This window comes from Heptranchias perlo, chromosome 26, assembly GCF_035084215.1.
Source record: "Heptranchias perlo isolate sHepPer1 chromosome 26, sHepPer1.hap1, whole genome shotgun sequence".
In the NCBI taxonomy this organism is placed as follows: Eukaryota; Metazoa; Chordata; class Chondrichthyes; order Hexanchiformes; family Hexanchidae; genus Heptranchias; species Heptranchias perlo.
Genome location: NC_090350.1, coordinates 19,995,393 through 20,010,564, shown reverse-complemented (window position 1 = coordinate 20,010,564; position 15,172 = coordinate 19,995,393). Strand labels below are relative to the sequence as shown.

The following is a 15,172-nucleotide window of genomic DNA, read 5'->3' as shown; positions in this document are numbered from 1 at the left end:
CACTACCTTTACTCAGGGAAGAAACTACCTCCCTAGCTCCATTCTCCCTCTCCTCAGGCCCTCCACCAGCCATGACACCTCTGAAGCTGTTGACCAGCTCAACTGTCCTCTCGGCTCTGATTTCAACATCCTGGTTCCCATAAAATCATTGACCATCTCCCACTCCCGCCGTCCCCCCAGTACTGTTGCCAGCTTAAGACCAAGGGCCGCAAACTTGAACACATGACTGGCCTAGTCATCCAACACAAGATATGGCTCAACCAATCATTTAAGCTCATTTTGCACAGCCCAATCTGTTGGCAGTACTCTATAAAAACAGAATATTGGAACTGCTGAGTACAAGGTTTTATTTTTCCCAATGCAGTTGAACTGTCCACCTTCTGCTGTATGCAAGAGTGCAGTTCAATTGGGTAACAGTTCTCTGCATGCTCTCTCCCCATGGTGCATTGGAGTCCTTTGAAGCTATGCTTTTTATGGATGAAGAGCACACATTTATGCAAAGAATGGTGTTACTTTGGCACTTTTACTGATTCTGAAAAACTTCTTAATTTGCTCCCAGGTACGATGGACCTGGGAGACTGAATTCACTCTTTATGCGTTCACCTCCATTTGTACAGGAGGCTGGCCTTTGTGCTCCAATAAGAGCCATTCTCCTTTGCACCTTTACAATGGAAATTTTTTATCTGATTTGAAATTCTTTGATTTGGTGGGTGATTATTTCAGAATTCTAATCTTAAATTCCAATCTATATTGCTACAGTGTATAGAATTAGTGTTGGATTTTCAATATTTGAATGTATTAATGATTCAAGGTAATTTTTCGTAATGCATCACAGATTTTTATTATTTTACAATGTTCCATTTTTTCAAAGAAATACAGGAGTCTGTTAAGTAATAAAGATACTTGTGCAGAATTGTTGATTAAATGTGAAACTAACTTAAAATGTGTACAAAATAGCAGCAGCCAAAGAGTAAACAGACACCAATATATTATATTTTCCGTGTGATTATAGCTCAATTCAAAGCAACATACAGAGGCTAAAAATACCTAAATAATTTGTAGTTATTAAATTTTAAATTGTTGCAGTTAAATGAATTTTACAGATGTTACATTTCACAAATATATTTGAAATATTTACATTGTAAATAGTCACAGAAGCAGATGGTGGAGATGCTACTGAATGGGTGCAAGTGACTGATCTCAGCAGCTTGGTCAGGTAATTATTCATCTGCGGCACCATTTTCATAGGAACATCAGAAATGAGGAAACAATGAGGATTATGGGCCTACCCACATTATGGGGTCTGCAGAGCATGGTCTTTGTGTCTGTCCCGTTCTGATCGGAAATTAAAAGCCTCTCACACTTCGTGCCAGAAAATATACATTAATGTACTGTTGAGAATTGATAACTACACCAAAACATTTTCCATGTGGAGTATCCCAAGAACATTTATCTCTGGTATTGAGCCATCATTCACGATAAAAAAGCACTGCAAGCAGACCGAACTTCAGCAATGAAAAATCAATACATTAATCATTAAAGCCCGAATTAAAATATAAAGGATATTATTTGAATATGAATTGGATATTACTGTGAAGACTGTGTTCATCGCTGTATACCTAATGTTACACAAGAAACTCAGCTTATTTTCTAAAGCTCCAACACCCTAAACAAATGTAACAAAAGTAATAACCAACAATTCTGCATTCCATGAAGGTAATGAAAACTTTTATTGGCTCCTGTATTGTGTTGAATAGGAGAAATACAATCTTTACTTTGGCCTGATTTTCATTTCCACATATTTATAGGAATATTTATAGCCCTTTCCTGTAGACCAGTTTATTCCATTTGCATATGAAGAATGACGTCCTTTTAGATAAAGTCCATTAAGGTTTGATTCATGACACTTTTCATACCACCAAGCTCCACTAAATTTCACAGCACAATTTGAAGGAGAATTATCATTGTCTCTGTCTCGTGTGCTAAATGGTTTGTTATTGTGGTGAGTGAATGAATCACCTATAAAAATTAAAAAGGAATTAAATAATTAATGCAAATAATGCACAGCACAACAGAACAAACAACAATAACATTTTAAATCATAATGACAAGCACTTATGCTGCAGATATACTGCACCATTCAATTTCAGAATACTATTTGTGAGTGCGATGTGCAGTTGGTGGACCCTAGCTATACTGCTGACTGCACCTCACTGCGGGTCCCACTGAGATCAGGGACAACAAAATTCTGCTTGTGCACTCTTGGATAGACGCACGGAGCAGTAGCACAGTGAAGGTAGTGCTATATTTAACCATATGGTTAATCAATCCGAGGTAATTGGCAACGAAAGTGACTCAAAACTGGATCAAGACAAAGGGAAAATGAGGTGATAGTTCTGTGATGTTATTGCAGCTATATTATGTTTAATAGCACCTAGTTATTGAAAATAAGGGGGTGATTTTAAACCCCAAGAATGGGTGGGTTGGGGGCGGGTGGGAGTTGAAAATAGTTGTTTTTTGGGTCGCGATCGCAACCCAGCTTTATTTCCAGGTTTAATGTCTGTGGGTAAAAGGACAGGCTTCCCACTGAGAATACAAAGTTCGAAAATTTTGCGGTTGCGACCCAAAAAAACAATTATTTTCAACTCCCACCCGCCCCCAACCCACCCTTCTTGGGGTTTAAACTCACCCCCTAAGTCACTGTAATACAACGATCACAACAGGGATCAGTGCTAATGCTGTTATTTCTTTCTGTTACTATATTACAACATTATTATTCTGACATTACAACAGTGACTACACTGCAAAAGTATTTCATTGGCTGCAAAGGGCATATGGACATCCTGAGCTTTATAAATGCAAATCTTTCTTTTTATTGGTGCCTTAAAGGAATATAAACCACAGATAAAAGAATAATTTGACAAAATTAACAGTTTAAACCAATGGGAAACTATGTGTATCTGTCAAGTTGTGTTCCTGATTTGGGAGTGTTTGGGGTAATAGCTGAAGTTGCTTCTTTTTCGAGTGGTTTTGCATCTCCCAATTCAGAAATGTTCAGACAGATAACATCACACATACACTGCAAAAAAATATAATCCAAATTCTAACTTCACTTTTGCAGATCTGAGACACACATTCAGAATTCAGCCCTCTGCCATACTGAAAGTTGGTTGTATGTTTGTACAATGCATGCAGTAGAAAAGGCCCCACACCTTGACATTCTCGTTGACATTAACACCTAGTATTTGGATTTGATTATTATGTTGGATATTTCCACAGATTTACAATTGTGAATTACGGACAAACTTAGATCTACACTCTGCACATTGGAAGATAAGGATTTCATACCTATATCGCCGCCTATGTAAGCCCCCAAAACAAGTTTGTATTTCTCAGATTCATCGAGGATCTTAAAGGATTTATATTTAGCAAAACACTTGTTGTTGTCAAAATCCACCAGATTTATATGTAGCTGAAAAGACCCTGGAGAAATAAAAGTGGAAAAATGTTTAATTAAAAAAAAACAGACTCATTGGGCTCGAATTTAGCAGGCCTGCGGGTTCCCAGCGGGTGGTCCTCCGGGAGCGTGGAAAATGCGGACGGCTAATCGTGTGCGTCCCCCACGCGATCGCGGGATAATTGACCTGATTAAGCCCTGCTTCCGGGTTCTCCGCTCCCCAGCTGCGTGCCGGCCGGCTGCGCATGCGCAGTACCGTCGACGCGATGTAGGAGCTCCAGTTAAAGGGGCAGTCTCCCAAAGCCCCTCCTGCTGCAATCAAGAGGTTTGAGACGATGGCTCAGCAAAGGGGAAAGGCTGCGCCCCGTTTTTCAGACCTGGCACTGCAGCTGATGCTAGAGGGCGTGAGGAGGAGGAGGGAAACGCTCTTCCCAGAAGATGGACGCAAGTTCCCTGCCGCCGCCACCAGGAAGGCATGGGCAGAGGTGGCGGCGGAGGTGAGCAGCAGGGGCAACACCCCAAGGACTTGGGAGCAGTGCCGCAAGCGCTTCAATGACCTGACTAGGTCTGGCAAGGTGAGTACACCAACGCACCCTCCCACATCCCGTCCCCACCATCACGCCAAACAGATCACAACCCCTCCTGCACAGCCACCACTGCGCTCCATCAGCAATCCTCACAGCCACTCATTCACCATCCTCGCCGTGCACGCAAGTACCCACCGTCCCTGACCCCACCCGAACACTACCACACACCCCAATCCCCATGCAATGGGATGGGCACGTGGCCCACGCATCCTCCCATCCATCCGCGCCACGCTCAACCCAACCACACCGATGCTCGATGCGTCTCACGATGCAATACGCACCCACTCACACATCTGTGTTTTGCCTTCACAGGAGAAGAGAAGCAAGAACGATCGGGAAAGGGCACGCACCGGAGGTGGGCCGCCTCAAGTGGTGGAGCTCACCGACGCCGAGGTGGAGGCGCTCGACCTCGCCCGCACGCGACATTGCCTGTCGGTGGCTGATGGCGAGTGTGTCGCTGCCGAAACGGCCGGTAAGGGAAAGCTGACACTCAACACCCATGATCGCGAGTTACCGTATCATCACCTGCCATCAGGCGCACTGTCAAGTTGGTCCACATGCCTCAAAGTGCCCTCTGTTCTCTTGCAGGTCCGTCTGTGTGTGAAGCGATCGTGGAGGGCGATTCCTCAGAGGACATGGCGGTCTCTGAGGGTGCATCGTCACATCAGAGCCAACCATCCACCAGCGCAGAGACACGCACCTCGGTGGGTCCCCCTCGCCAACTAGTTGGGGTAGCACTTGGTGAGTCACCGCGCACGAGTGAGCATGAGCAGACCCTGGTGGCAGGGGCAGCCGCGGAGGGTCCGCGACGGAGGGAGCACTCATCTCCAGGCTCTGCTCAGCCGGACCCAGATGCTGAACCCAGGGTCCACCAGTGAAAAGGAGAGTCGTCGATGGCCACCAGCTAATTGCTGAGGTACTGGGAGAGGTGCCGCGCGCATTGTCCACAATAGCGCAGGCGATGGAGGAGTCCAACTCCTGCATGCGGGCATTGGTGGCGCAGGCACAGGAGGGTACCGGCGACACAGTGTCGCGGGTAGGTGCGGGACTGTCTGCGGTGGAGGACAGGCTGGCCTCCCTCGAGCGTCACGCACAGCTCCAGATCGAGTCCTTGCAGGCCCTGACAACGTCTGTACGGATTCAGGGTGAGCAACACTCCGCCGCCATCAACAGGCTGACGGATACACTAGGGGTGGCCTTGCAAGGCCTCACACATGCCATCCAAACTGCCGTCCAGCAGGGTGGAAGGGGTGATGTGGGCCGAGGCCAAGAGAGGAATGATGGCGACCGGGGACATGGAAGCGGGGACGCTTCTCAAGGCGCCCCCACGTCCCACCCGTCGCCCACCTCTCAACCAGTACCCGCAATGGTGCCTCCTCTCCAGGTGGCCGAGTCTGCCCCTGCCCCGGTGCAGGAGGAGCAGTCTGTGGAGGTGCCGTCACGGGCACCGAAACCCAGGGGCCGTCCGCCAAAAGCATCTACCCGGTCAAGGCAAGAACACGAGCAACCTGCCACTACCTCTGCTGGAGCCACAGGGGTAGCACCACGTAGGGGTTCCCGGAAAAGAATTGCAAAGGCGTTATAATCACAAAGGGAATACACCAGGGTGTTTATTAATTTGTACATTTTTTTTAATCTAATGTCACATTGGAGATATTAAATACTCTATTCTCACCACTCCTGCCACCTCTCGTCCATTCTTCCGCGGCCTGTGCAATAGGTGCGTTCCGTGGAGGCCATCATGACGGCGAACACCTGCTGCCACCCATTGGGCACGCTGCTGTGGGTGCAGGATTACTGGCAACACTCTTCAGTGGAGGGGGCTGGTATGGCCGCTCGCATGTGCAGGTGAGGAGATGAGAGCGCCTCGCAGTGTCTGACTCTAGGAGAACCGTTGACGTATGAGTGCCTCCCTGGCCCGGCGACCATCCCGGTGAGTCGTGGTTCGGCGCATGGGTCGTCCACTATCCTCTGGCGCTTCCTCCTCCTCCGCCTCCTCCTCCTCCGCCTCCTCCTCCTCCTCCTCCTCCTCCTCCTCCTCGCCCTCGCCTTCCTCAATGTGGGTGGCGGGTGTGGATGGGGCCTCCTCCAGCGGCACCCCTCTCTGTTGGGCCATGTTGTGCAGGGCACAGCAGACAACTATGATTCGTCCCACTCTGAATGGTGTGTATTGGAGCGCTCCCCAGAACGATCAAGGCACCTGAAGCGCATCTTGAGAAGCCCTATGGTCTGCTCAATTGTAGACCTGGTAGCAGTGTGGCTGTCATTGTACCGACGCTCCGGCTCGGTGATGGGGTTCCTCAGAGGTGTCATGAGCCACGTGTGGAGGGGATACCCCTTGTCGCCGAGGAGCCAGCCGTTGCCGGCGTTGGGTGCCTGCAGGATGGGCGGGACGGCGGACTCCCTGAGGACGAAGGCATCGTGGCAGCTGCCGGGGTATCTGGCGCACACGTGTAGGAATCTCTGGCGGTGGTCACAGATGAGCTGGGCGTTCATGGAGTGATACCCCTTCCTGTTGATGAACAGCCCTGGCTCATGCGGAGGTGCCCGTATTGCGATGTGGGTGCAGTCGATTACACCCTGCACCCGTGGGAAGCCGGCCATGGCATGGAATCCAACCGCCCTCTCCATCTGGCTGCGCTCGTCCATGGCGAAGTTGATGTAGTGCGAGGCCCTGCGGAACAACCCATCGGTGACCTGCCTTATGCACTTGTGTGCAGAGGACTGACAGACCCCGGTGATGTCCCCGGTGGCACCCTGGAAGGAACCGGATGCGAAGAAGTTGAGGGCAGTGGTGACTTTGACGGCGACAGGTAGGAAGATGCTGCTTGGTCCATCAGGGAGCAGCTCGTCGTTAAGGAGGCTGCAGATGTCGGCGACTACCTGGAGATTGACTCTGAGCCGACGTATGCACTGCTCCTCGGAGAGGTCCATGAAGCTCAGCCTCGCTCTGTACACCCTGTGCGGAGGGTAGTGCCTCCTGCGACGCATCTCTCTCTGCGGTTGCCCTCCCTCCTGCTGTGCAGGTGGGTGTGCCACCGCACCGTGTTGGGGGGCCCCACGTCTCCGTCTCCGAGGCGGACGGCGTGGACTGCGAGGCTGCTGGGGCTGGTCATCCTGTTCGTCCTCCGACGAAGTCAACGCACCACCCATCTGGCAGGTGTTGGTCTGAGGGGTTGTGCAGGGTAGGTGGGTGGTTCCTCGGACTGGGGCTGCGGTTTCGTGTCAGTCTGTCCTCTGGCTTGGCGGGGGGTGGTGGAGGGCAGGGGTTGCCCTATGTGACACGGTGGCCTCCTGCGTGGGTGAGGGCTCTCCCCCGTGGAGCGCACCTTGGCACCTGCCACAGGCTGCTGGCTGCAACACGCCTGGTTGGAGAGGGACTTTTTCCCCCAGTGTGTGAAACTCACTGCCTTGAACCTAAAATCCCACACTTCCTCTTTTGACAGCTGCTTCAGCTCATTAACTGACCACAACGAGCAAGTTAAGTACTCTCAAGTGGAACCCCGCTGGCTTTAATTGCCTGCGGGATTCCCACCAGCGGGGCTTGCGCGCGCAGCCCCGCACGTCAGCGCGGTACCCGGAAGTGGCCGGGATTTCGTCGCGATCCGGTCACGTGACCGGATATCGGGATTTTCGGGGCCGCCCCGCTGGGAACCCGCCGGAAACATGATCCCAAAATCGAGCCCAATGTGATTTTGAAAACTAATTTCAAATGACCTGTTTTTGTCAGCGCGTGAATGTTGTCATTTCCCAGCCAGAATTCTGAGAGTTGGTTCCCAAATCCTTTCTTGTAGGAATTCCAGTCTCGATAAAAATTAACAGAACCATCCATGCGCTTCTGGAATACCTAAAATCAAGGAAACAAGATGATACAATTTAATAGAATCATAGCACCATGGGAATCGACTGCACAGAAGGAGCCATTTGCCCTGTTATGTCTGTCAGCTCTTTGCTAGAGTAATCCAAATCTCATTCCACTGCCCTGATCCCTCCCCATTGTTCAGTACCAGCCTCTGCTTCAAATAGTCATCTTTTTCGCTTAAAAGGTACAATGGTCTCTGTCTCAGTTATTCCCTATGACAAAATATTACATGTCCTACTGTCCGTGTCAAGAAATTTCTCCCACTCTTCGTGACAATTTTAAATTGATGAACCCTTATTACTGACTCCCAATCCACAGGAAATAGTCCCCTCGTTCCAATATCCTGGCATAGCCTGAAGTAGTGCTCAGGATTTACTTCACCGATACTGTTTAACACCTTATATATTTCTAAATGGTCACTTCTCAATCGTCTCCTTTCAAGGCCCTCAGTTTCTCCAGTCATTTCTCATAACTCAATCCTTTGATGCCTCATCGTTCTTCCTCTGCAGTGGCTCCATGGTTTGGATGTTGCTCTCATGCCTTGAGAACTAAAACTGAACACAATACTTAAGATGTAGTCTGTTCAGGGCACTCCATGGTTTCAGCAAGATGTCTTCTGGTTTATACTCAACTGATCTAGCAGCAGTCTGTGTAACTCTGCAGTAATTTGACATGTTAATTGCTGAATCTACTCTCACCCAGATCCTCTTCCACCTCCCCTTTAGCTACTTCTGCACCATCCAAAGTCGACCTGTGGCACTTACATTTCCTTCCACTTTGTAGTACCTTTTTAAAAGCTATTTTTGGCTTGTGTTGTAATGTTCAATGGATTTGGAAAATTAGTGTGCACTCTGAATTGAGCCAACTTGCAAAAGAAAAGCAGCATTGTCGGACCAAAATGCAGATTTATTTTATGTTCTATATTTATGTAATGCTTATGTGAAAGCTGCTGGCTGGGTTTGTTCATTTCCTTGTGATATGTATTGTGCCACATGTTTACATTGAATTTCAGCTGCTACTGATTTCCCCATATGCAGATTTCATGTGGTTAAAGTAATGCCTCTTCCTGCTATAAAGGTCCTAAGTATAAAAAATTTGAGGAGCCTCAATCTAATTCCCACCATAGGTTGGCCATGGTACAGAAAAGCCGAACAATATGGCACAATTTGCCTCGATCAGTAAATTTATCTCATTCAGGAAATCCAAGGAACATTCAGGAGTTCCTTCAAACACTAAAGCTTCTGGATGAAAAGAACATTATCTGGGGTTTCATTCTAATAGTAAACGGTTACATGGTTCTGGTATAAAATCTTTACAAGGAATACCTGACAATGATTTTCTGGGCTAGGCTTTCCACCTTGACTATCTTAGATGCACTCTATCTTATTCATGGTAACATGCAATCTTCTTTGAAGAATAACTAAGATTATACATACAATATAGTAGTCTACCTTTTATTACTAAATGAATTAAAATATAAATAGCCTTATTGTATGTTCCAGCACGATACATTGATTACAGGACTTTGGTGGGGGCACAGAATGGGAGGCACGAATAGGCCAACAATTAAGTAAATGGAAAGGAAAATCGGGCGGGGTGTATAACGGGGGGGGGGGGGAGAAAAACGGGAGGGGTGGACAACGGCCGGGGTGTATAATGGGTGGGGGGATAAAAAGAACGGGGGTGCATAACGGGTATGGTGTATAAAGGAAGGGGGGTATAATGGGTGGGGTGTATAAAGGGCGGGGAGTATAACGGGCGGTGTGTATAAACGGCGGGGAGTATAACGGGCAGGGTGTTTTACAGGCAGGGTGTTTAACGGGCGGGATGTATAACGGGTGGGGTATATAACGGGCGGGATGTTTAACAGACGTGTGAATAAGGAACTGAAGTTATTCACTCACCAGCCATCCTCCCCCATCTGTGTCCATATCACAGAACACAGTTAGTGATTTGCAGTTTTCCAGGTATATGAGGTACCAGCCACTCAATGTTACTCCCTTGTCTTGCAACTGTTTACAATTCCTGGCACCTAATGAAAAGGAAAGGTCAGAGATATTCAATTTACCTCCATCTAATATACATTATTTTAATTTTCTACGCCAACTTTAGTCCAATATACACTATTTTTGATTAGCCACATGCAGGAACCCACTATGTTTAAGAGTTTCCAAATCGAACTGTTGAGAAATCCACATAATTAATGTTTCCGTTTGCCTGTTGTGGAATGCATCATCTGTCCCTGTAGGGACACACGTCACCGACCTAAATCCAGAGAATTTAGGTGCAGCTTGGCAATGACAATGTTTAGAGATTCTTCAGTGTGTGTCGAGGTACTGTGGGTATCTATCCAGCTAAAACCCTGCAGCTTATCAACAGAGAGCACCCGTAAACTTCCCAGTGCTTGTCCAGTTAGGACCATCCTATTTATTAAAGCATCGGCTTCCAGGTTCTTTTGGAGCTGAGTGGGAAGAGTCCTGGTCCCATTGATATTTCTGCCCCTTAAGTTCTCATCAATCATTAACAGTACGCTGTAGTACACCACACCTACGCTGCTCAGATATTGGATGACTGGGCCTACTGATCTGGTTCCAGTCTTCCATTAACAGGCTTGTTTTCTTGTAGCCAACCTCAAAAAAGCATCATTTACCTCAACCCGAGGAAGTTGGTCGTTGGATAAACTTTCATTATATGAACATAGTAGGGTGAACTCTACTGAACTAATGGCACTGGTTTGGGACCAACCCGACATTAACTAGGTTTCATACTATCGTCGAATTGGGATTTCCATGGTGTAACTACCTTGGCACTTTCCTATTAAATGAAAATCAGTGTTTCGAATTGATATCAGATATCTTCCTCCTACCTTGTTACTGAGATGACATGCCAACACTCTCTGCTTAATCAGGATAAAGATTCAAGTACACAAATCAGGTTAACACAGCAAAATCTAGCAGTACATTTAATAAACATTCTCATAAAGAATACAGCTTAAACCTTTTGACATAAAATTGTTCCGAAACTTACCTGTATCACAATTGTAAGAAGTGCCACTTTCCCCTGTGTGAACAACAGCAGCTTGTCAATACCTCTCAGTGTTGTACAACACAACATGTCACCTTACACAACCAGACACTTTTATAATAACTGGTTTGCACAAAAGCTGGTATCATATTGGTTCACTGCATCTGAATATCTTAATGATACTTTTGTATGTAATATTTGATGTAAAATTGGATTTATGACTTATTCCACATATCTCTAATGGTAGTTACACATTCGGAATTGTTTATGGTATGAGGAGGTCCCTGAACTGATTCTACTACTCAGGCTTTATTGAACAAAGTTTTTTCTTCAAATATTTACCTCTTTCCCCCTTTTCACCCTTTGGTCCAGCTTTCCCAGGTGTCCCGGGAGCACCCTTATCTCCTGTAACAAATGTTAAAAACAATGAGGATTTACTTTAGGAAGACAGAACTTGCATTTATGTTGCGTCTTTTACAATCTCAGAACGTCCGAAAACACCTTACAACCAAGCTTTATAATGTAAGTTGGACTCTTCAAATCTTCTCTTTATGGATCTGAACAAAATTCAAAACTCAGACTTGAAGGATGTGAAATCCAACTTCTTGAAAAATTAGTTATTTGGATAAATCTGATATCTGATTCAATTCATTTCGATTCAGAAACTACCTTAGAACTCATCTCAATGATCAGTAGCTGCAAAATTAACGAAAACCTGTTCCCATTCAAATGAAGATATTGTCATCTAATTATCAATATTGAAAGACTTGAATTGATTGCACTTTATCATACCTCTTGGACACATCCCATTGTGCTTCCCATTGAATGAATTACTTTGAAGCCAGTGATTGTTGTTATGTTGTTAATTGCAACAGCCATTTTGGACACAGCAATATCTCACTAATCCCACTGAAATGAATGACCAGTTAAACTGCTGAGGAGAACTTTGCTCATCTTCAAATATTGCAATGGGATCTTTAACATCACATCGACCTGAACCACTGAAACAGGCAGACGGGTCCTCGTTTTAACATCTCATTTGAACCACAGCATCTCTTACAATCCAGCACTTCCTCAATATTGCATTGGAGTGTAGCCTCTATTATATGCTTACATTCTGGAGTGGAGCTTGAACCGATAACCTGTGATTTAGAGACGAAAGTGCTATCTACTGAGCCAAGCTGACACTTTCTTTGCTCCTTTCTGCATGGTTTTCTGAAACTTTCTGACGTTATTCCAAAATAGAATTAGCAAAGTTAACAAAGCCTCAGAACTGAAAGTGCTGCATTATGAGGAATGCTCACCTTTAGACGAGACAGTAAACCAAAGATCTGTCTCCCTGTTCCAATCATTCAGCTGGACATTGAAAATTCCACATCACTATTCCCAAAGCAACGATTCTCCCAGTCTCCTGGACAACATTCATCCCTCAATAGGTTAATTGGTCATTCATCTCATTCAGCATTTGGAATAGTAAGTCTGTGTTATTGGTATTCACTTTGAGAAGCAATCACTGCAAGTATTAATTACAGGCATAGCTTAAAGAAAAAGTGGGAATGGGTGAAAATATATATGTATAATACCTTTCAAACCAACCCCTTTAGATCCTGGAATCCCATTCATTCCTGGTTTTCCTGGTACTCCTGGTACTCCTGGTACTCCAGGCAAACCAGCAAGACATTGAACAAATGCACATGAGCTTGTCATCTTACATTCTTTGAAAGAAAAAGCACAACACAGGATATTAGTGATAGGGTTGAACAATAAGATTACTCATTTAAAAGTTTTTGATCCCTTAGACTAGCTGAATAACAAGCAGCTCAGGCATGTAAATGTAATCGAATTAAAAGTCAATTACAATTCTAAATTTTACGAGGTATTTTTGGTAAATGCCAAGGTCCAAAATATCAGGTAGGTAATACAATACAGAATGAAAAGCTAAACCATTTTACTCAAACAGTAGCTTCTAACATTAACCAATACTTACAATAAAAGAACAAAGGCAATAATGGCATTGATCAGAATGATTATAGCACCAAGGAGACATCTCTGGGTTCCATTTCAATGTTCACAGGCACTCACTTCTGATAGGTTCTTTGATAATTTCAACACTTCTATATTCTGCTTCTTTCACAATGCTCACTGATCGATGTGAGTGTGGAACGGTGAGCAACCATGAGGTTTTGTAACCCATCCATCATGGTTGCCTTTAATCATTGTCCAAGTGAGTAGAATCTGGCCTAATCTACCTCTTGGAGCTTGGGCCCAAAGTTGCCAGAGCAGCAGTGGGATTTTCCCTGTACCACCTGGGCATAAAGCATTGCCTGGGGACTGCGCAGAACAAAACATCCATAACAGACTGGGCTTGATTTCCCCTCCACTTAAATTAATAAAAGGAAAATCAGGTGAGCTCTGTTACCGGCAATCAATCCTCCCCGCCCAATATTTCTCCCTGCTCTCCACCCAGGTGATAATTCATGCCCTGGAGGTAGAGATGAAAATATACTAAGTAGAATCATAGAATATTACGGCACATAAGGAGGCCATTCAGCCCATCGAACCTGTGTCAGACTGTGCTAGTCTGTAAAAACTGTAACTCTACCATTTGTTTTGAGTGCTGTTTGCTTCTTTGCTTAGTATTAATGGGGGTGATTTTAAACCCCAAGAACGGGTGGATTGCGAGCTGATGGGTGTTCAAAATAGTTGTTCTTTGGGTCGTGACCGCAACCCAGCTTTATTTCCAGGTTTAACTTGGGCGCGTAAAAGTACAGGCTTCACACTGGGAATGCAAAGTCCAAAAATGTTGCAGACGCAACCCAAAAACAACTATTTTCAACTCCCACCCGTCCCCAACCCACCCGTTCTTGGGGGTTAAAATCACCACCAATAGGTCCATTTGATGGTTTATGGCCAATCTCACATTCTGATAGAGTTTATTCCACTGCTTTCTGAAGCCAAGGAGAGGATGTGAGGGCACATGTTATATCCAGTAAGGTGAATAGCAACACAGGTTTCTGTTCAATCCTTAGGCTCACTCCAATTACCTAGAAATTGTACAGGTTTAGGTATTCTCCATAAAACTACAAATGCTTACAACGACAACAACTTGCATTTATCTGCTGCCTTAAATGTAGAAAAACATCCCAAGGCAATTCACAGAGGTATAAGGAAAAAAATGAATGCCAAGCCAAAGAAGGAGAAATTAGGAGGGGTGACCGAGAGGAGGGAATTGTAGTGTTTCCGGCCTAGGCGGCTGAAGGTATGGGAGGTGTGGGAGCAATGTGCGTTCTCTAACCTCGGTCGGGTTAGCGCAGTTTGTTCTCTGAATTTGGCAGTGTTAGCGCTGTTCGTTCTCTGATCTCGGTAGTGTTAGTGCGATGCGTTCTCTGAACTCGGTAGTGTTAGCGCAGTTTGTTCTCTGATCTCGGTAGTGTTAGCGCTGTGCATTCTCTGAACTCGGTAGTGTTAGTGCTGTGTGTTTTCTGAACTCAGTAGTGTTAGTGCTGTGCATTCTCTGAACTCGATAGTATTAGTGATGTGCATTCTCTGAACTCGGTAGTGTTCGTGCTGTGTGTTTTCTGAACTCGATAGTATTAGTGCTGTGCATTCTCTGAACTCGGTAGTGTTAATGTGTGTTCTCTATCCAGGCTCACTTATGTAGAATGGTCACATGGATCGGGTAATGAAGGGCTGCTATTGGCTGTGGAACATCCGTGGCTTCAGGAATGGAATGGTAAGGGGAGAAAGTTGATGCAGCAAAAAAACACAGCTGCGTCCATTTACATCACTGTGTTGCAAATATGCCAAAATTGTTATTGTCACTGACAAGAAACGGGAGGTTACGGAGTGGGGGATGCACAGAAACCAGAGTTGGAGGAACACAGAGGTCATGAAGTGTTGATGGGCTGGAAAAGGCTACAGTAATAGGGAAAGGCAAGGCCATGAACAGATTTGAACATGAGGATGAGAATTTTAAATTGGAAGAATCCTTAAGTATAATTTTACCTTATACTTTAAAACTTAAAGTTACACTTACCGGAGTCATTCTGGGAACTCTGAAGCTCCGAGTAAATGACTGTAGAGAACAAAGTTAAAATGACCTGGACGTGTGCTGCAGAAAGTCTGGCAGCCATTCTTCTGCGTTTTGTCACTGACCCTTTATGCTGCACGTTTTATTCTGCAATGAAAAAGATGAATACAAAAGCTAGAAAAAATACAACCTTTGCTGAATACACAAATACT

At 45.6% G+C, this 15,172-nt stretch overlaps 1 protein-coding gene across 1 annotated transcript; it reads right to left on the bottom strand.

Moving 5' to 3' along the window:
• Positions 1-1,624: 1,624 nt before the first annotated feature.
• LOC137342803 (ficolin-1-like) lies at positions 1,625-12,630 on the bottom strand. The gene is made up of 7 exons (XM_068006989.1): positions 12,514-12,630; positions 11,273-11,335; positions 10,934-10,966; positions 9,811-9,938; positions 7,762-7,891; positions 3,349-3,483; positions 1,625-2,019 (listed from the first exon to the last, which is right to left on the bottom strand). The coding sequence occupies exons 1-7, from the start codon at positions 12,551-12,553 to the stop codon at positions 1,772-1,774; spliced, it is 777 nt and encodes a 258-aa protein (XP_067863090.1). The 5' UTR covers positions 12,554-12,630; the 3' UTR covers positions 1,625-1,771.
• Positions 12,631-15,172: the final 2,542 nt, after the last annotated feature.